General features: G+C 44.3%; 1 protein-coding gene across 5 annotated transcripts in view; it reads right to left on the reverse strand.

Moving 5' to 3' along the window:
- The window catches only part of Vav (Vav guanine nucleotide exchange factor), a 385,659-nt gene that overhangs the window by 192,654 nt on the left and 172,635 nt on the right, over positions 1-20,370 (reverse strand). For all 5 annotated transcript variants that reach the window (XM_068383125.1, XM_068383124.1, XM_068383126.1 and 2 more), the window contains one exon: positions 9,027-9,230. In XM_068383125.1, coding sequence (XP_068239226.1) covers positions 9,027-9,230 — 204 coding nt within the window. The remainder of the gene's footprint in view (positions 1-9,026; positions 9,231-20,370) is intronic.

Here is a 20,370-nt window from a genome sequence, read left to right on the forward strand (position 1 = left end):
ACAACGAAGCAAAAGCAGTGGACTCTACTCCTAAAATGGCAGGAGAAGAGAAAATATCAGTGGATCCTCCAGCCAGTAATCTAAGAATGAAGACAAGATCTCAAGATAATAAGGAGGAGACTGAGCAGGATTTCATTGGAGCATTCTGGTTGATTTCAGAAAAAACTGTTTTTGTGAGGAAATAACAAGTTATGTAGTGAAATTACCTGTTAAATATCACAAGACGCCAGAAGTGTTAGAAGCAAAGAAGAAAGAATATGAAAATTTGTTACATTTTGACACTTTTGAAGAAGTGGAAGATGTAGTGCAAGAAAAGATAGGCAGCAGATGGGTGATCACGAAAAAGGAGAAGCATGACGGACAAAAAACTGATTACAAAGGGAGAATTGTCGCCAAGGGATTTCATGAAAAAGAAAAACCCCAAGCTGATTCACCAACAACTATGCATGAAAGCATGAAAGTCTTCTTGTCCTTGGCTGCAAATGAGAATTCTGAGCTTCAGTCTATTGACATCAAAGCAGCATTTTTACAGTCAAACATACTTAATAGGAATATATTTGTAGAACCTCCAAAGGATTTAAAAAAAGAAAACAATATTTGGAAACTCAGAAAACCATTATATGGATTGGATGATGCCAGTAGAAAATTTTGGCTGAAAGTTCAGCAGATGTTCAAGGAAGAAGGTCTGAAAACTGTGACTGGAGATGAGGCATACTTCTATCAGCAGAGTGAAGGAAATCTGATTGGTATGATACTCATGTAGATGATTTTTTGATGGCTGGTACAAAAGGATTTGTAAAGAAAGTAACAGAATTGTGTAAAGAAAAATTACAAGTTTCAAAGATAGAAAAGAATAAATTTCGGTTCAGGTTCAGCTAGAAAAGAATAAATTTCGGTTCACAGGGATAGATATCATCAAAACAGAAACTGGAATAATAATCTCAATGGATGATTATGCGAGGAGTCTTGAGAAAGTGGAAGATATCAGGAAAGGAAAAGCTAGTGAACTTTTGACTAGTCAGGAACTGAAAGTATTTCGCAAGTATGTACGAAAGTTTAACTGGTTAGCAGCCAATACAAGATCTGAACTTTCTATAACAGCATTGCAGATGTCCAAGAAAAATAGTAGTGCTACATTGAAAGATCTTAAAAAGGTAAATTTTGTGATTGATAAGATAAATGAGAGACCAAATAAAGTAGAATTTACAAGAGTTGATAAAAAAGAATATTTGAAGATATATGGATTTACAGATGCTTCCTTTAATACACATGAGAGAAGCATAAGTGGCAATCTGATTTTACTAGGAAGTACGAGAAATGGACGTGTGGTCCCCATTTACTGGAAGTCAAAGACTATCCAGAAGGTATGTCATTCTGCAAAGGCGGCTGAAACCAGAAGTATGACTAAGATCATTGATAACAGTCAGTTTATTGCAAGTCAGATTGAACAATTATTATTTGGTCAGTATGGAAAGAAAATTCCAATCAAATTGTTCACAGATTCAATACCCATGCTAGAATCTGCTGGGAATACCAAGCAGGTTGAGGAAAGGCTTCTCAGGAACAGCAGACAGGAGATGAAAGACATGTTGACTGAGGGCTGTATTGAGTCTTACAGTTGGCTGGATGGAAAGAAAGACATGGTTGCAGATGTTCTAAGAAAAGAATGCAAATGGAATGAAGATCTTGAAATGATAATGCAGGAAAATAAATTTAAGTTTGCAAGTAACGAGGATAATCTTGTGAAATACAAAGATGGAGAGATCATAAAAAAAGTACCCCCTGGAAATATGATATACCCTACATTTATATTTATTTATGATAGAACATGATTGAAATGATAATTAGTTGTAGCAAAAGAGTGGGGGAATAGAGTAGGTGGATGTAAACGGGAGGTAGTGAGGATTGAAGAGCTAATAAAACCGGGGGTAAAAAGTAAATATCAGGAAAGGTTGAAAATGGCATATGATGAGGTGAGAGTAAGAGAAACTGGTAATTTAGAGGAGGAATGGAAGTTAGTAAAAGAAAATTTTGTTGGGATTGCAAGTGATGTATGTGGCAAGAAGGTTGTTGGAGGCAGCATGAGGAAGGGCAGTGAATGGTGGAATGAAGGAGTGAAGGTGAAAGTGGAAGAGAAAAAGAGGGCTTTTGAAGAATGGCTGCAGAGTAATAGTATAGAGAAGTATGAAAAATATAGAGAGAAAAAGGTGGAAGTAAAGCTCAAGGTACGTGAGGCAAAGAGGGCAGCTGACCTGAGGTGGGGTCAGGGATTGGGTCAGTCATATGAAGAGAATAAGAAGAAGTTTTGGAAAGAAGTGAAGAGAGTAAGGAAGGCTGGCGCAAGAATTGAAGAGACAGTGAAAGATGGAAATGGAAGGTTGTTAAAAGGAGAGGAGGCAAGGAAAAGGTGGGCGGAATATTTTGAAAGTTTGCTGAATGTTGAGGATAATAGGGAGGCAGATATAATTGCTGTTCCAGGTGTTGAGGTGCCAGTGATGGGAGGTGAGAATGAGAGAGAGATAATAATAGAGGAAGTGAGGAGAGCACTAGATGAAACGAGAGTAGGAAAAGCATCTGGTATGGACGGTGTGAAAGCTGAGATGTTGAAGGAAGGGGGTGTGACTGTACTTGAATGGTTGGTGAGATTGTTTAATATGTGTTTTGTGTTGTCAATGGTACCAGTAGATTGGGTTTGTGCATGTATTGTACCACTATATAAGGGTAAGGGAGATGTGCATGAGTGTTGTAATTCAAGAGGTATTAGTTGTTGAGTGTAGTTGGAAAAGTGTATGGTAGAGTACTGATTAATAGGATTAAGGATAAAACAGAGAATGCAATCTTGGAAGTACAGGGTGGTTTTAGAAGAGGTAGGGGTTGTCTGAATCAGATTTTTGCAGTTAGGCAGATATGCGAGAAATATTTAGCAAAAGGTAAGGAGGTGTATGTTGCGTTTATGGATCTGGAGAGAGCATATGATAGAGTTGATAGGGAAGCAATGTGGGATGTGATGAGGTTATATGGAGTTGGTGGAAGGTTGTTGCAAGCAGTGAAAAGTTTATACAAAGGTAGTAAAGCATGTGTTAGAATAGGAAATGAAGTGAGTGATTGGTTTCCGGTGAGAGTGGGGCTGAGACCGGGATGTGTGATGTCGCCGTGGTTGTTTAACTTGTATGTTGATGGAGTGGTGAGAGAGGTGAATGCTCGAGTGCTTGGACGAGGATTAAAACTGGTAGGCGAGAATGACCATGAATGGGAGGTAAATCAGTTGTTGTTTGCGGATGATACTGTACTGGTAGCAGACACAGAAGAGAAGCTTGACCGACTAGTGACAGAATTTGGAAGGGTGTGTGAGAGAAGGAAGTTGAGAGTTAATGTGGGTAAGAGTAAGGTTATGAGATGTACGAGAAGGGAAGGTGGTGCAAGGTTGAATGTCATGTTGAATGGAGAGTTACTTGAGGTCTATTGTTGCAGCAAATGGTGGAGTGGAAGCAGATGTACGTCAGAGAGTGAATGAAGGTTGCAAAGTGTTGGGGGCAGTTAAGGGAGTAGTAAAAAATAGAGGGTTGGGCATGAATGTAAAGAGAGTTCTATATGAGAAAGTGATTGTACCAACTGTGATGTATGGATCGGAGTCGTGGGGAATGAAAGTGATGGAGAGACAGAAATTGAATGTGTTTGAGATGAAGTGTCTGAGGAGTATGGCTGGTGTATCTCGAGTAGATAGGGTTAGGAACGAAGTGGTGAGGGAGAGAACGGGTGTAAGAAATGAGTTAGCGGCTAGAGTGGATATGAATGTGTTGAGGTGGTTTGGCCATGTTGAGAGAATGGAAAATGGTTGTCTGCTAAAGAAGGTGATGAATGCAAGAGTTGATGGGAGAAGTACAAGAGGAAGGCCAAGGTTTGGGTGGATGGATGGTGTGAAGAAAGCTCTGGGTGATAGGAGGATAGATGTGAGAGGCAAGAGAGCGTGCTAGAAATAGGAATGAATGGCGAGCGATTGTGGCGCAGTTCCAGTAGGCCCTGCTGCTTCCTCCAGGGCCTTAGATGACCGCGGAGGTAGCAGCAGTAGGGGAGTCAGCATTATGAAGCTTCATCTGTGGTGGAAATGTGGGAGGTTGGGCTGTGGCACCCTAGCAGTACCAGCTGAACTCGGTTGGGTCCCTGATTAGGCTGAAGGAACATAGAGAGTAGAGGTCCCCTTTTTGTTTTGTTTCATTGTTGGTGTCGGCTACCCCCCAAAATTGGGGGAAGTGCCTTGGTATATAGATAGATAGAACATGAGAGTATAACTGGCTGTCATTAGTGATATAACAAAGTGCTTGTTCAAAGTACAGCAGTTTTATAAATATGTTGTTATATTGGGTTTGTGATCATTTACCAAAGAGCAGTTAACATTTACCTCTGGCTATGTAAATACTTATCTCACTAGTCCGTATATAGCTAATGGATTAACAGGATTACTGTAGCTTCGGTTGAAGACAAATAAAGAAGGTTTAAGGACATCGGTATTACCTCTGATTATTCCACCAAGTACAATTGGGATATAACAGGAGTCTGCTCTAGCACAAAAGGCTGCTCACAGGCCTGGTCTCACGAAGGTGAGAAAAGTTCTCCCAAAGAAGAACTACGCCTAGGTACATGATTTCCACCAGACCTTGAGGGACAAGTGTAGGCGTAATCCACAAGCTGGTCTCGAATTGCCCTCTCTTGTGGATGAGGAGAAACATGCCTAAGACTTTGCTCTCCCACTGCCCCAGGATGAGAAGCAATCTTCGGCCACAGCTCCACCTCCAAGTAAGTTGAAGTGCGCTTCCGCTCAACCCCCTACTGAAGGAGTTTGAAGAGCTTCCTTCAAAGGGCGACCATCAATGCCCAGCAATGGCCAAAAACTAACAAATCAGAAAGAGAACAGGCACTCCCTGGGGGAAGGGGCGGGACTAAATCGCAAAGGGAAACGGTACTGTCCTTCGGCTCACAAAGTTAACCTAGGGTTAACAGGAGCAGATTAGGGAAGAGATCGGGGAGTCAAAAAAGAAGTCCGAGATTTCTTTGACTTCAAGAAAGACCCCGAAGGCAAAGAATCTCGCTAAGACTTCCTTCTTTTTTCTGCGCCCAAACCTCTTCCACTGGGAGGCAGACCACTCCCAATCACACCGATGGTCCCGGAAGCCGGACACAACCAGTGGGGGTTCGTCTCACGGGCAGACATGAAGATACCAAAGAAGCAGCCTTTGGGACCAGGAAAGGTATTCATGGGACAAGTACAAACACACTCTAAAGAAAAAGCATAAATTTATTATTCAAATGGTTAGTCTTGGGGGAGAGAGGGAAAAGTCCATCCTCAAAGTAGGTGTTCAGCCCAAGTGTGAGAGAGAAAGAAGTAGCTGGTAACCCTAATCCCTCCCGCTAACTAGCAGTTGGGGTGGTTATCCCTCGCTAAAAGTTTCATGGGTTGTCTTTCAGCTTTGCAGAAAGTAATATTCTCTATAAATAGTGGAAAGTTTGTATTTAGTGACGGAACAAACTGATTTTGACTTCTGAAAATCGTAGGAATCTGAATTAAGCTATGCATGCCCTAGGCCAAAAGTTAACCTTAAGGGTACTTGTACATAAATGATTTATGAACAATTTGAGTTACGAATAGTCTCTCAGTCCCTGTTGTGTTTGTTGGTTGGGGACTGTCTGTACACACAATTAAAATGAACAGTCTCTCCATTAAAATTAACTTTGCACTTTCTATGGTCATGAACAAACTTGATGAAATTTACATGTTTAAAAGGAACTCCATAATAATGCCGGACTCTCCACAAAATTGGTCAGTGCACACTATCAGAGGCTTTTTCATAGTCCACAAAAGCCATCAAAAGTGGATTTCTATATTCTACACATTGCTGTGCATGTCTTAAAATCAAAATTTAGTCAGTACAAATTCTACCTTTTTTAAATCCTGCTTGTTCTTCTCTGAGCTTTTCATCAACATTTCTCTCTAGTCTATTAAGAATAAGTATACTGTACTATATAATTCCATGATAACTGACATAAGTGTGATGACTCTGTTATTATTGCAATTAGTCAGGTCTCCATTTTTTTTTTTTTTTTTGCCATTTTCACTCCTAGCTCTCATTCATCGGGTTTTGTCTCTTCAAGCCACGTTTCAAAAAATAATCTTGAAAGCATTCTGGGGGTCACTTCAATTTCGGCCAATGTACAGCGAGTTACATAGGGTGTTGTTGAACTGCAAGAAGGCAGTGATGTTTGTTTCAGGCTTAGGACATAAATATTAAACTATTTTATCGTCGTAAGTATCTATGTCATCTAACCCCTGCCCCTGAAAGCGGAGGGGTGATTGTACTGCTTCGTTCAAAATTATTGAAATAACTGTCTAGGTTACACCATTCTATTGCTCTAATCCAGTGATTCCTAACATTTTTTGGGTGCAACCCTAAATGCAGTCTTAACCTGGATTAACGACCCTAATTGTAATAATAAACCCAACCATTTCATGTTACAGTTATACATATTTGCAGAAGGTTTATGAAATTTTGTTATATTTCAGTTTATATTTACTAGCACAATTAACTTAAATACATTTTAAACAGAAATGAAAACAAGAAAAGATAGAAAACCTTACTTGCATATCCTTTTCCACAAAAATAACTAATTTCTTCTGTGGTAAGCAATAAGATTTCAATACTTTGCTGATAAAATTAATGGATTCACATACTGTAATTAATACAACAAATTACATAAAAAGTGGCTGGTGTAAGAACCAAATAATATACTTTGGGAATTAGCAGTAACCATATTTGTTGATAAATTTAACTGTTTCACAAAACTAATACAATAAATTACATATAAAAGTGGCTAGTGTAAAAACCAAATAATATACTTTGGGAATTAACATTGACCACATTCAAGAAAAAAATTACAACAAATTATAAAAACTCTAGTTTTCTCAGTGGCTACCTTAAAACAGTTTCATTTTGTACAAGAAGTTCTCAAATCTAGGCTTTATATTCATTGTTAGGGCACACTGCACGTCATGCTGGAGATACAACTAGTTTCTTGCTTTGGTCTTAATAAAAATAGAAATATGAAGAGCTGAGAATTATCAAGACCCTCTGATGACCCTAATTTGGACCAAGACGTGAAAAAAAAAAAGCTTAGGGAAAATACAAATTATCTCGTTTCATTTCTTATTTTCAATGCTTAGCCTTTATTTATACAATGTTTTATTTTCATTGATGAATTTTTTTGTAATTTCTTTAGCTCCAGTCCCTCATTTTCAAAATTCATTTCTTTGTTTTCTTAGCAGGTGGCTGGTAACAAATCCCTACACCGTAGGGTTTTTAAAGATCAGGTGTTAGGATTAGAAACCAACTAAATAATATTTTGAAGTTTATGTTTTCCAAGTCCTGCCTTGTCGTTGTGGGTGACATTTTTATAATGTGATGTACATTGTGTGATCAATCTTATCATTGACACTTGTGTTCGTATCACGTTTTCTGCCTCTCATCAGGTAATGCTTTATAAAGTCAATGTAAATACTGTAGCATGTTACCTGGGCAACTTTTAAGTTAAGTGCATTGGTAAATTCTCTTATTACTATTATTCATCAAGTGTATTAAGAAGATATATACATCACATTTACCTGTTTGACTACTGTCTGTCAACCTACAGTATTAAAGGCAACATTTCAGAGGTTAGAGCTATGGGACCTGAAATTACCCCATTTAATAAGGTACTCATGATGGGACAAGGAAATCTACTAGGAGGCATTTTATAAAAACTGTTAAGTGACTTGCTAGTGGTTGCCAGGTGAAGGGTGCTTTGGTGATGGATGTGATGTGAAGAGATTTCAAGCTTGTGATCAGATGCTTTAAGTTTTTTACTGTAGAGGATTCTTAGGATACTAGTCAGTGGACACTATTAAAAAAGAACTACGGTTGTGTATACTTTATCAGTAGGTTGTCGGAGATTTTATGTCTAGACCCTGCTGACTTACTGTGTAGATAGTGAACTGCAATGTTGCAGGGTTCTCATATGCCTGAAGCTTATGTACCTTGACTGTAAAGGCTCTGTCTTGATATGAATGGTTATAAAGGTTTACATCATAAGCAAGATAGGAGAGTATTGTCGTTTTTTAACGTGTAGCTTACTGAATAACCTGTTCCTGGAGACTTTATATTGTTATGGGAGTGTCCAATGTGTGGGCAGTTTGTTTTTTGTTTTTCGTATCCTTTTAGTCTAGTTATTGTAGGACTGTAAATTCATATTCAAGGTTATTCTCAACCTACTTCTTTTTTACCTTTTTGGATACAATCTTTTTAATACATTTCCTCCCACAATGAGTCCTGTCTACCAGCAAAGGGTTAATTTAATTTTTTTCCTAATGTTCTTAAGGTTTAATTAAGCTTGAAGAAATCTAGCCTAAAAAAGATAGAGCTATTTATTAGATTGCTGATTTTCCCCAGAATTGAATCAACAGTCATTCTACTTGTTTATTCAGCAAGCTTAAAGCAAGAAAAGGTAACGATAGTTCAGCGGTTCTAGCTGGGTCCCCTAGCCAAGTATAAAATAGAGGGGAGATGCCCTGTGCGCAGTTCATTTTGATTGTTTACTTTTTGTCCAGATCTCTGGGCATTCCCCTGTATTTCATTGTGTACTGAAAAGCTGGGGTGTGGTCGGCATTCAGACACTAGGCAGTCTGGGTGCTACATCTGTCGCAATCCGTAAACCACTACAATGACCCTGGGGTTGGGAACCACTGTTCTATTCCAATATCTTAGATTTCCTCTCTATTCACTTTAAAGTAGTAGCCCTTCAAGTTCTATGAGGTTCTTGATGCGTCTGACCATTTGACAAGTAACAGTAACCCAATACTACAGTATAAAATACTTTTGACAATGTCAAAATGAGGTCTTAAAATTACCTATTGGATATTTACCCTTGTTGTCTAAATGAGTGTATTTCATTTCTTAAATATTACAAACCCATAAACATAATACAAATACTATATACTTTACCTGAATTTTTGTTCGGACAGAGTCATTATTTTTCATTAAGTCCTCTAATTCTTGCTGAGCAACAGAAAGATTGGCACAATATTCCCCATAGATTAGTAATTCTTCTTGGTTTGTTAGGAAGACCTGAGATACATTACAATTTTCTGGGTTATTCTGCGCTTTTTTAAGACCTTGGTGGAGTATCTTATGGATTCTGACCATTTTCTGTAATAAAAAAAATACTAAAATTATTATGACAAATTTGGATACAATTTGTATGTTTTCCTAACTAATACAAACCTGTAGTTGTTTAAATAGGATATCTCTTTTAGTAGAGCTGGAAAGCAGCCAATACACTGAAAAAAGAGTGAGCGGGTGCAACCCTACCTATCCTCACTTGAGGGTAGGTAAGGGTGTGACTGGGGGGGGGGGGTAACCTCAGTCATCTATATCCACTTACAGCTCACAGAGCTTCCTCACTTTTCAATTGCAGGCAGGACTTCAGGACGATAGGTGATGGTGGGACAATTTTTGTAAACAATTATAGGTTTGTATCAGTTAGGTAAAAATGACAAATTCGTAGATAATTTGTATTTTTCCTAACTATACAAACCTTAGCTATTTAATATGGGTATTACTTTCGGCATAGCTGAAATGACGAGCCATTAAAATTTTAACGAGGGTTTACTACCCCCTCTCACACACCCGTGATTAGCTCAATTTGCTTAGAGGTAGGACTTCCCGGGGGATAGGGCTGGCGGGCAAGTTTGATTAAATAGCTAAGGTTTGTATAGTTAGGAAAAATACAAATTATCTACGAATGTCATTTGTTCCGTAACTGAAATACAAACCACGCTATTTAATATGGGTGACTCAACCCTTAGGTAGGGTGGTAAGTCCCAGCCAGTACTGGCTTTTGGCTTTTTGCCCGGGGAATCAGTATCTGAGTGTGTCAGTACTCAAAGATAAGGAGTCCCTGCATCTCGCAAGTGCCTTGCTCTGCAAGGACCGCGGCCTACGTAAGCTTGTGTGTGAAGGAATGAAGTGTGACTCGTCCTAGGAAGTTGACCTTAAGTCCTTTAGATGGAATTCTAGGATATGACGTTCCCAATACCACATCGTAAGGGTATGGGGACGTGACAGTATTATCTTAAAACTAGGAACACAAGGAAACATGGTTTACCTGCAGTGGTTTGAGGTCAGCTGTGCAGAGAACCCGGGATGCTGCTTTCCCCAAGAGAGGGGAGAATGAAGAAAAGAATAAGGGTCCGGCATACCTTTTCATTCATGCAGACTAAAACCAGGTAACAATGCCCTCAACTCTCTGCTACTTGTCCATTAAGGAGCCTGAGGTTTAAACCAGCTGTTGTGCAGCCACCACAGGGCCGATAGAAAACGTATCGAGCCTCCTGTAGGTCACATCTTGTAGGTAGTGGGCTGTGAAGGTCGTCTGACGCTTCCAAACCCCTACTTGTAAAACCTGCGTCACTGAGTAGTTCTTCTTGAAGGCCAGGGACGTGGCAATGCCCCTGACATCGTGTGCTCTAGGGCGACGTGACGGAGGAGGGTCGGGATTCAGGGAATGATGGATAACCCTGCGAATCCATGCTGAGATAGTATTCTTAGTGACCCTCCTCTTCGTCCTTCCGGTGCTCACAAACAATGCCTGCACCCGAGGACGAATTGCAGCCGTTCTCTTAAGATAGAGCCTCAGACTCCTCACTGGGCACAGTAGGAGATGGTCTGGGTGAAGACTCGAAATCCGGAAAGAGTCGAACTGAGGGTCAGGCAATCCTGGATTTTGAGTCTTAGCAACAAACTCAGGGACGAATCTGAATGTTACCTCCCCCCCATCCCCTTGAATGGGCGATATCATACGAGAGACCATGAAGTTCGCCGACTCGCTTGGCCGAGACCAAAGAAAGTAGGAACACCGTCTTCCAAGTCAGGTGGCGATCAGAAGCCTGGCATAATGGTTCGAAGGGAGGTCTCTTAAGAGACCTGAGAACCACGTTCCATGGAGGAGGTCTCATTTCCGACTGAGGGCAGGTAAGTTCATAACTTCGTATAAGTAGAGAAAGTTCCAGCGAAGAGGAAATGTCCATTCCTTTGAGCCTGAAGGCAAGACTTAAGGCTGAGCAATAGCCTTTCACGGCCGAGACTGAAAGGTGCATTTCTTCCTGCAAATACACGAGAAACTTCGCTATTGCTGGAATAGTGGCATCGAGTGGAGAGATACCCCTTCCACGACACCAACCACAGAAAACTCTCCACTTTGCCTGGTAGACCCCTGCGGATGACTTTCGCAGGTGTCGAGACATCCTTTCAGCAACTTGTTGCGAAAAGCCTCTCTCTGTGAGGAGATGCTGGATAGTCTCCCGGCGTGAAGCCGCAACAAAGCTATGGCTTTGTGAAAGATGTTGGCGTGTGGTTGTTTGAGTAGCTCGTGTCGTGGAGGAAGTTCTCTCGGGAGTTCCGTCAGGAGCTGCAGAAGGTCCGGAAACCACTCTGCGTGATGCCATAGCGGAGCTATCAAGGTCATTGAAAGGTTGACCGATATTCTGGTCTTGTTGAGTACCCTCCTCATCAGACAGAACGGGGGGAAAGGCGTATATATTGATGTTGTCCCACCGTTGTTGGAAGGCATCTTGCCCGAGTACCTTGGGGTCTGGGACTGGGGAGCAGTACAGCGGAAGCTTGAAATTCCAAGATGTCACGAACAGATCCACCGTCGGGGAACCCCACGAAGTCAGGATTTTGTTGGCTACTAGACAATCCAAAGACCACTCGGTACTCACTATCTAGGATGCCCTGCTCAGACTGTCGGCGAGCACATTCCTCTTGCCGGGAATGAAAGGAGCTGATAGTGGAATCGAGTAGACTTCGGTCCATCTCAGTATCTCTACTGCCAGATAGGATAGCTGCTCTGAAAAGGTACCTCCCTGCTTGTTGATGTAAGCCACTACCGTGGTGTTGTCGCTCATCACCACCACGGAGTGACCCGCCAGGTACTGTTGGAACTGTTGAAGTGCCAGGAATACGGCCTTCATTTCTAGCAGATTTATGTGGAGGCACTTTTCTGATTCTGACCACAGGCCTTAGTTCCTGTGGTTCAGAACATGGGCCCCCACCCTTTCTTTGAGGCGTCCGAGAACAGCATCAAATCTGGGGGGAGGACGAGAAGATCCACTCCCTTTCATAGGTTCTCATCTGTCACCCACCACTAAAGGTCCGTCCGTTCCGCAGGACTCATAGGGACCAAGACGTCCGGGGAATCGTGTCCCTGATTCCACCGGTACTTGAGTCGCCATAGCAGGGATCTCATCCTGAGGCGACCGTTTGGAACTAGACGGGCAAGGGAAGAAAGGTGACCGAGGAGACATAACTACGATTGGGCTGGGAGTTCTTCTCGTCTGAGGAAAGGATCTGTGACCCTCCTCAACCTTGCTATCCTGTCGTCTGATGGGAAGGCTTTGTGGAGATTGGTGTCCAAGATCATGCCTAGATGTACCAGTCGCTGAGTTGGAAGTAGAGAAGACTTCTCGAGGTTTACCATGATCCCCAGATCTTGGCAAAGTCCCAGAAGCTTGTCTCGGAGTCGAAGAAGGGTCGAAGAAGGGTCGACTCTGAGTCTGCCAGGATCAGCCAGTCGTCCAGATAACGGAGGAGACGGATGCCGATCCTGTGTGCCAACGAAGAAATCAGGGTGAACACTCTGGTAAATACCTGAGGTGCTGTGGAGAGAATGAAACACAGCACCTTGAACTGGTAGATCTTGTTGTCTAGGCTGAATCTTAAGTACTTCCTTGAAGACGGATGGACTGGGATCTGGAAGTACGCGTCCTTCAGGTCCAGTGTACACATGAAGTCTTGTGGTCTCACCGCAAGTCTGACCGTGTCCGCCGTCTCCATGCTGAACGGGGTTTGTTTGACAAACCTGTTCAGAGCTGAGAGGTCGATGACTGGTCTCCAGCCTCCAGACACCTTCCTTACAAGAAAGAGTCAACTGAAGAAGCCTGGGGAACCGTCGACGACCTCCTGGAGAGCGCCCTTCTTTAACATGGTCTCGACTTCTGCCCGTAGGGCTTGCCCCCTTGCCCCCTTGCCGATCCCATGGCAAAGGAGCTCAACACTGGATCCGCTGTCAGGGGAGGTAGAGATGTTGTGAACGGGACGCGATATCCCTGACTGATTACGGAAATCGTCCAGGAATCGGCCTCGAGTTGCTGCCACCTGATTGCGCAACTTTGTAGGCATCCCCCCACTGGTGGACATGCAGGGGGATTGCCAATCCTAACGTTTGCGGCCTCGGCCACTCCCTCTAGGATTTTTCCCTCCCCTAGAGGACTTTTTGCCTTTCTTGTCTTTGACAGGAAAGGGCTTCGACACCGTTGCCTTTGCTGCCACTGCCGGTTTCGTCGTCTTGGACGGGCGAGGTTGTTGAGGTGCTGGAGGTTTATAGGGCTTTGATGTAAGAGCCCTATGTAAGAGAGAGTCCTGGTTGGACTTCCTCCACCTCTCAAGTGCCTGTTCCACATTTTAGGCTCAAACAGATTCTTTCCCAAAATGAAAGAATGTCTGAGCCTGCTGACCTCGACGGCTAGGACCTTCGTGTGGAACCTCTCTGCCACCGCATCATGTCGTTTCAGAATGGTGGGCCAGAAACTCACTGGTGCGGGTGCCCGAAAGGAGGAAGGTCTCCAGGGCCTTCCTGGTGCTCTCCTTAGACAGGTCCTCGGATCGCAACTGGATGCCAAGAGACCCCAGCCAGACATCCAGCCACAAAGTAGCCTGCATGGCAAACTTCGCAACCTTCTCCTGACTTAGGATCTCTGTCGCCGAGAAAGACACTTGCCGGCTAGAGAGCCTCTCTAGAGGGATTCCCTTGGTAAGTTCTTCCACAGAATGGTGCAAGGGAAGAGCTAGGCAAGACTCCTCCATGATCTCAAAGTACCTCCTCTGGTGGATACGAGGAGGAGGGAGGAGCTTGTTGCCAGCAGTGGAACGGCTGGAGGAAGCGAGCTCGGAGAGCTGGCCCTCAACCTTATCCCTCGCACTCTTTACCCCTTGGGACCAGGGCAAAGCTGCACTGGCCTTACCGGGCTTCTGAGTGCCAAAGACTCGGTCCAGGACCGTGTCCTTGCCCTCTCAAGGAGGAATCTCAGGATCTGGGAACCCGTTGAGATGCCTCATCAGGGTCAGAACCTGCCAGAAGGCATGCTCTGACTTCTGTGGCTCTCCTGGAGAACTGGCAGCAAAGTCTCCCGTCCCCAAAGGCTCTTCTTGGGGGGACACGTGGACGTTCTCTGCGGGTCTTGTTGGCTCTGGTCGAATCCTTGAGGATGACTTGGGGATGGTCTTAGAGTCCTTAGGTTCCCTCCTGGGAGGAATACAGAACTCCAACAACCACGTCTGTGGGCTCTTCTACGCCCCAACCCGGGACGATTCTCCTGTACGAGGTGGGGTTTCTCCCATTGGTGCGATGGGAGAACGTCTCACCTCGGTAGACTCCCCTGAGGACGTAAAATCCTCGTCCACAGGAGAGGGAGAGAAAGTCTGGGGGAAGGGGGAAAAGAGCCTTCCTCAAGGACTTCCGGGGAGCCAGCTCGGCCCTGAGAGAAGTTACCACGACTTCTACTCCTCTCTTCCTCTTCAGTGGGGTAGGAGCTGCCATTGATTTGAGGCCCATCTCAGAGATGGCAGGTTTGAAAGCCTGCATGACGGCTCTGACAAGGGACCCGAATCATGGCTGCTTACTGACAGATGCGCTGTCAGAGACTCCCTCTGAAGGGAAGGGGATTGAGCGATCCTTCGGAGTAGAAACTACAACTGGGCCTACCTGAAAAGAAAGGGAAGAAGAAGGTTGGTTCCTGGGCCTGTCCGGAGTTCTCCCCTCCTCATGCGGGAGCGCTGATCTGGGGGGGGGGGTTGAAGATGACGACCTGGAGGCTCTCGTTCCTATAGCTTCGCGAGGGGGCTCGCACTGTGAATCCCGATGGGAATCGCGCTGGCGCTCGCGCAAGGAGATTTTCCCTGGTTCGCATGCAGGCGCGTGGAGATGATGGCGAGGGCGCGTGGGCGAGAGCTGGCGTGCAGGAGAGCGATGGCGCACTGGCAAGCGATGGCGCGCTGGCGCGCTGGCGAGCGATGGCGCGCAGGCGAGTGACAGCACACAAGCGAGGGGGCGCATGGGCAAATGGGCGCGTTGGCGAGCGATGAAGCGCAGGTGATGGAGCGCGTGGGCGCGCAGGTGATCCGTGGCGCGCAGAAGCGCGATCTGGCGAAAGCAGAGGGTGCGCAGAAGGGTGTGCAAGAGCTTGCGTGCGCAGAGGTGATTGCTCGTGCGCGTGTGGGCGTGCATGATCTCGATGAGCACTAGAAGGCGTGCGCGCACGCGCAGGGGAAATACCCCTAGCGCATGGGAGCGCAGGAGGGCGCACAGCAGGAGCTGGAACATGTGCGTGCGATGGAGACTCGCGCAGGCGAGGTCCAAAGGCGCGTAGGAGATCGCTGATGGGAAGGAGAAGAAAGATTCTTCCCTCCCGCGCCCAGATCTGGATATTGTGGGCACGCAGGCGAACACTGGCGTGTAGGTGAAGAGCGCTTGCGAGCAGAAGATCGTGGGCGCGCGTGGCGCGCATGAGGATGAGGGTGCGCAGTTGTGCCCTGGCAAGGAAAAGATCGCTGGCGTACAGGAGATCGCTGGCACGAAGGTGAGCGCTGGCGCGTAGTCTCAGCAACAGGAGATCGCTGGCGCGTTGTCCCTGGAACAGGAAGTTTCTGAAGTGATATCTCAGGAACAGCAGGCGAGCGCTTGCGCGCAGGAGAATACCTGGCACTTAAGGGACTTACAATGTGAGAAAGCCCCTTTTGCCCCGAAGGGACCGATGCCCGTTGGATAACGGGGTGCGTGGGCTCGCGGCCAGGAATGGAGACGGGAGGTCAGCAGGTCTGGCAGGCGAAGGAGATCGTGAATGATCTGCAGAGAGGTCCAGGGATGCAGCTGCAAAGGTCGGTGCACGGCGAGGAGGATCCTCTGCGTGGGACTGCAAAGGCGAAGAACCAAAGAGGCACCTCCTGACTCCCTTGTGGGGAGAAGGAAGGCCTCTACGGAGAAGAGGAGCGCGAGCTTTCCGTCTGATACGTCCTCTGGGGCCAGCAGGCAGACCATCGTCAGTCCTCCGAAGAGGACTCTCTGTTAGTGAACTCCCCTGAGGGGGAAAATCACCTGCAGGAGAGACCGTTGGACTTAGCTCCTCCCTCGAAGGATGTTCGGAGGGGGGAACTAAGCCTTCAGCTACATCAGGAACCATAGCAGGGGTTTGAACTAACTCGTTGGAAGCCCCTGCCACAACAACATCGACGATAGACAGAGGATCAACCTCTGCTACCGTCGGCGACTGTTTGACAGCAGCCCTCAACCTGATTATGTCAAACAGGGCTTCCTTGGAGGGCAAACCCTGAAGCCCCAAGGAAGCCCAAAGCTGTAACAAATCATTGTTAGACACATTGTTATCAGAGATATCCTCCCCCGGGGGAGGAGGAGGAGCTGCCTCGCTATGGGAGGCAACTCCCTCTCCCGAACCCCGAGGTTGGTGAACGTAAGTACGGCCTACGCTACCACTCGACGGCCTCTCGGAAGAGACCGATCGAGTGGGAGCTTCGGAGGAGGTTCGGGCTACGGAAGAAGAGTCCTTGGGATTTCCTCTCTTCAAGGAAACCCCTGAAGGAGAAATATCCCGTTTGGACTTCTTCTTCCAGTGCCGAGAAAACCTCTCCCACTGTGAGGTACACCACTCCCTACACTCACCACATACTCTATTCCTATCACACTGTTGACCCCTACAAAAAGGACATAAGGTGTGAGGGTCCGTGTCGACCGCAGACATATACTTTAAGTACCACAAGGGCGGTCAGGTAAACCTGGACACTTCCGCATGGTAGAGGCCAACTTCCAAACACACTGTATAAAAGAAAAAGCAAAAACAAAGATCAAAGGCTGTCAAAGTAAGCGAGGGTGGGAGCAGACACGTCTGATCGCCACCCGAGCTAAAAGCAAAGTGAGGTAATTACAGGTGTGTGAGGGGGGGGGGAGGGGTAGCAAGCTACCCCTCCCTACCCCCTCGCTAACTAGCGAAGGGGTAGTAAACACTCGTTAAAATTCTAATGGCTCGTCATTTCAGCTACGCCAAAAGTAATACCCATATTAAGTAGCGTGGTTTGTATTTCAGTTACGGAACAAATACAAATTGTTTCCAAATTGGTCATTTGTTCCCACACTAACAAACCTTACGTTGTTTATATAGGATGACTCACTCTTAGGTGGATGGAAGGTGGCTTCTGGCATAGCCCTTGACCCGGGTTGTCCTAGAACAATATTAGATTGTATCTGAGGATAAACCTTAACACCTCGCTAATAAATCACAGTGTCAGACTTATTACAGCCTGAGCAATCTGTGTGGTCGTGGAAATAGAACATGAAAGTCTAGGTAAGAGTATTATAGTTCTTAAATAGGATTATTACTCATGTAGACATTCCCAATGTTTACCTCACAGAAAAAATTGACAACGTGAAACAAGTATAATTAGATATTCTCTATACTACCATACACAAGAAAAATGGTTTTTACCTGCAGAGGTTGAAGCCAACTTGCAGAGGAAACCAAGGTGCTGTGCCCCAAGAGAGGGGAAGATTAGGAAAGGAAAGGGCCAGACACACTTTCATTCATCCCAGACTTAACCCGGGTAACCAATGCCTTCAACCTTCTGCTACTTGTCCAACAAGGAGCCCGAGGTATTCATCACAGGACCGATAGAAAAAACGTATAGTCTCCTGTGGGTCACGTCTAGCAAAAAGAAAAAAAGGTAAGGTGAAAGTCAACAACATTTTCACCTTACCACTGGTATGACCTGCATCATAAAGGAACTGTCTTTATATGTCTTGGGCAGAATTTGTCCTAAAACGTTATGAGCTCTGGGTAACCTTTATGAGGAAGAGGGGGATTCAATGACTGGTATATGACCATGTGTGCCCCAGTCACAAATGGGATCCTTAAAGGCCTCCTTTGACCCTTTTAGGGTTAGCAAAGTGTGCGGAACCTTTGGAGCAGGCTTTTGTATTTTTCTCTTCTTCTTGAGAGCTGGCCTCAATTTGATCACTCATGAAAAGGTGGATTCAATGACTGTATATGACTCAGTGGGTCCCAGTCACGAATGAGATCCTGATGAACTCCCTTTGGCCCTCCTAGGGTTGGCAAAAAGTGCTGTACAGACAGTCCCCAACTAACGAACACAATAGGGACCGAGAGTCTCTATGTAATGCGGATTGTTCGTAAGTCGTGAGTGTTAAATATTGGTCTAGGGTAAGCGTAACCTAACTCAGATGTCTACGATTTTCAGCCGTAGAAGTCAACAAATAGCCCCATTTCATATAAAATAGGTTATTACAAATATTTTACTTTATCATATTACAGTAGTCTGTATAATACTGTAAAGTTCAGTACAGTATGTTGTTGTTAGTCGTGGCGATCAATTTCTCACGAAATATACTACAGCTGACACACACACACACACACACACACACACACACACACACTCTCTCTCTCTCTCTCTCTCTCTCTCTCTCTCTCTCTCTCTCTCTCTCTCTCTCTCTCTCTCTCTCTCTCTCTCTCTCTCATCGTAGCTAAAAATACGGCATCCGATTTTATCAGCAAACCACTATTTTTTGGGAAACATCATTTTATTCTAGAAAATTGCTACTCTTTAAATAGATAATTGCGCATTAAGAAAGCGTGTACTTTTGTTTTTAAATTTCGGGTGTGTTTTAAAAATAGAGTATCAGCTGACGTCTAGCTGCCGCTCTTGAGAGCGTACGAATACACTAACAAAGTATCGTTTATAGTAACTTTATACCATTTCTTAACTTATTCAAACCGTCTATACAGTTGATATTACATAAGCACCAATGTGTTATAACCTATCAAATTTTTTTGTTTATTATATCTAAATCAACACACTCTCTCTCTCTCTCTCTCTCTCTCTCTCTCTCTCTCTCTCTCTCTCTCTCTCTCTCTCTTGTGGGCTACTTTTCACTACCTCCCATTCCTTACCTCTCTCTATCTCTCTAACAAATGATATCTTTGTTGCTTCTCAAAGTTTCATTTATATTGAAAATCAATCATGATTCAATTTTCCCTACATTCTCCAATCTCGCACCATCTGTCACATCGAACGTTATAGAGGTAACTTAATTGTTCGACAACTTTAAAAATCGTGCTAGTACTTGCTTCTTCTCATACTTTTCATTTTAGATGGTTTCATAATTGAGGGGGGTACAAGTTGACTTATAACTGAAGTTAGGAAAAGTATTTTGGATATGGAATGGACAATCATCTTTAGTAACAGTTTAGAATTATCGTAAATTATCATTCTGTCATTAGCGGCAGTTTGTTATTGATCATTAAATGAGGCCAACCCCCTCCAAAAAATAGTTTTCCTACTTTCCTACGTAAGTAGGATTTTATATAGATACGGTAAATAATATTTTTAATAACATATTTACTAAAAGCTTTTAATATCATTATTTATCACTTTCATCATGCACGTTTAATGCCTTCGTTTGTTTATTATGATGGAAGGTTTCCGTTTTAGGCGGCGTCATGAAGAAAAACGTTATAAAAATGGCATTCATTTAATTTATTTGGAAGTCCTAAGAAAAATTAAGTAGAACATTGGTAATAACAAAATCAACATATAGTCAATACAAGTCGGGAGTGGTGCTAATTTCAAAATTTAAACTTGCGATGAAATCTACGGATGTTTACGAACATGTTTGGACTTCCGTCAATTTGTGTTCGTATATCCGGATGTTCGTAACACGGATGTTCGTATCTTGGGGAGCGTCTGTACACTTGGAGAGAGGTAATGTTAAGTCCCGCCTGGGGACAAGTTCTCTCATAACTTCATATGAGTAGAGAAAGTTCCAACGATGAGGAAGTATCTATTCCTTTCAGTTTCAAAGTGAGACCTACGGCCGAGATGTAGCCTTTGACTGCCAAAACCGAGAGAAGCATTCTTCCTGAGGGTATACCAGGAACTCCGCTATTGTTAGAATAGAGGCATCGATGGAAGTGGTACCTCTTCCACAACACCAGTCACTAAAAACCTACCTCTTCGCCTGGAAGACTGATGCTGAAAAAGCGTCTGAGGTGTCTAGACATCATTTCCACTATTCATTGCAAAAAGCCTCTCTGAGAGGGGACTTGCTAGACAGTTTCCAGGCGTGAAGTCAATGCAAAGCTATGACTTTATGGTAGAAACTGGCATGTGGCTGTTTGAGTAGATTGTGTCATGGATGAGTTCCTTC

This window comes from Palaemon carinicauda, chromosome 11 (genome assembly GCF_036898095.1).
Source record: "Palaemon carinicauda isolate YSFRI2023 chromosome 11, ASM3689809v2, whole genome shotgun sequence".
Lineage (NCBI taxonomy): Eukaryota > Metazoa > Arthropoda > Malacostraca > Decapoda > Palaemonidae > Palaemon > Palaemon carinicauda.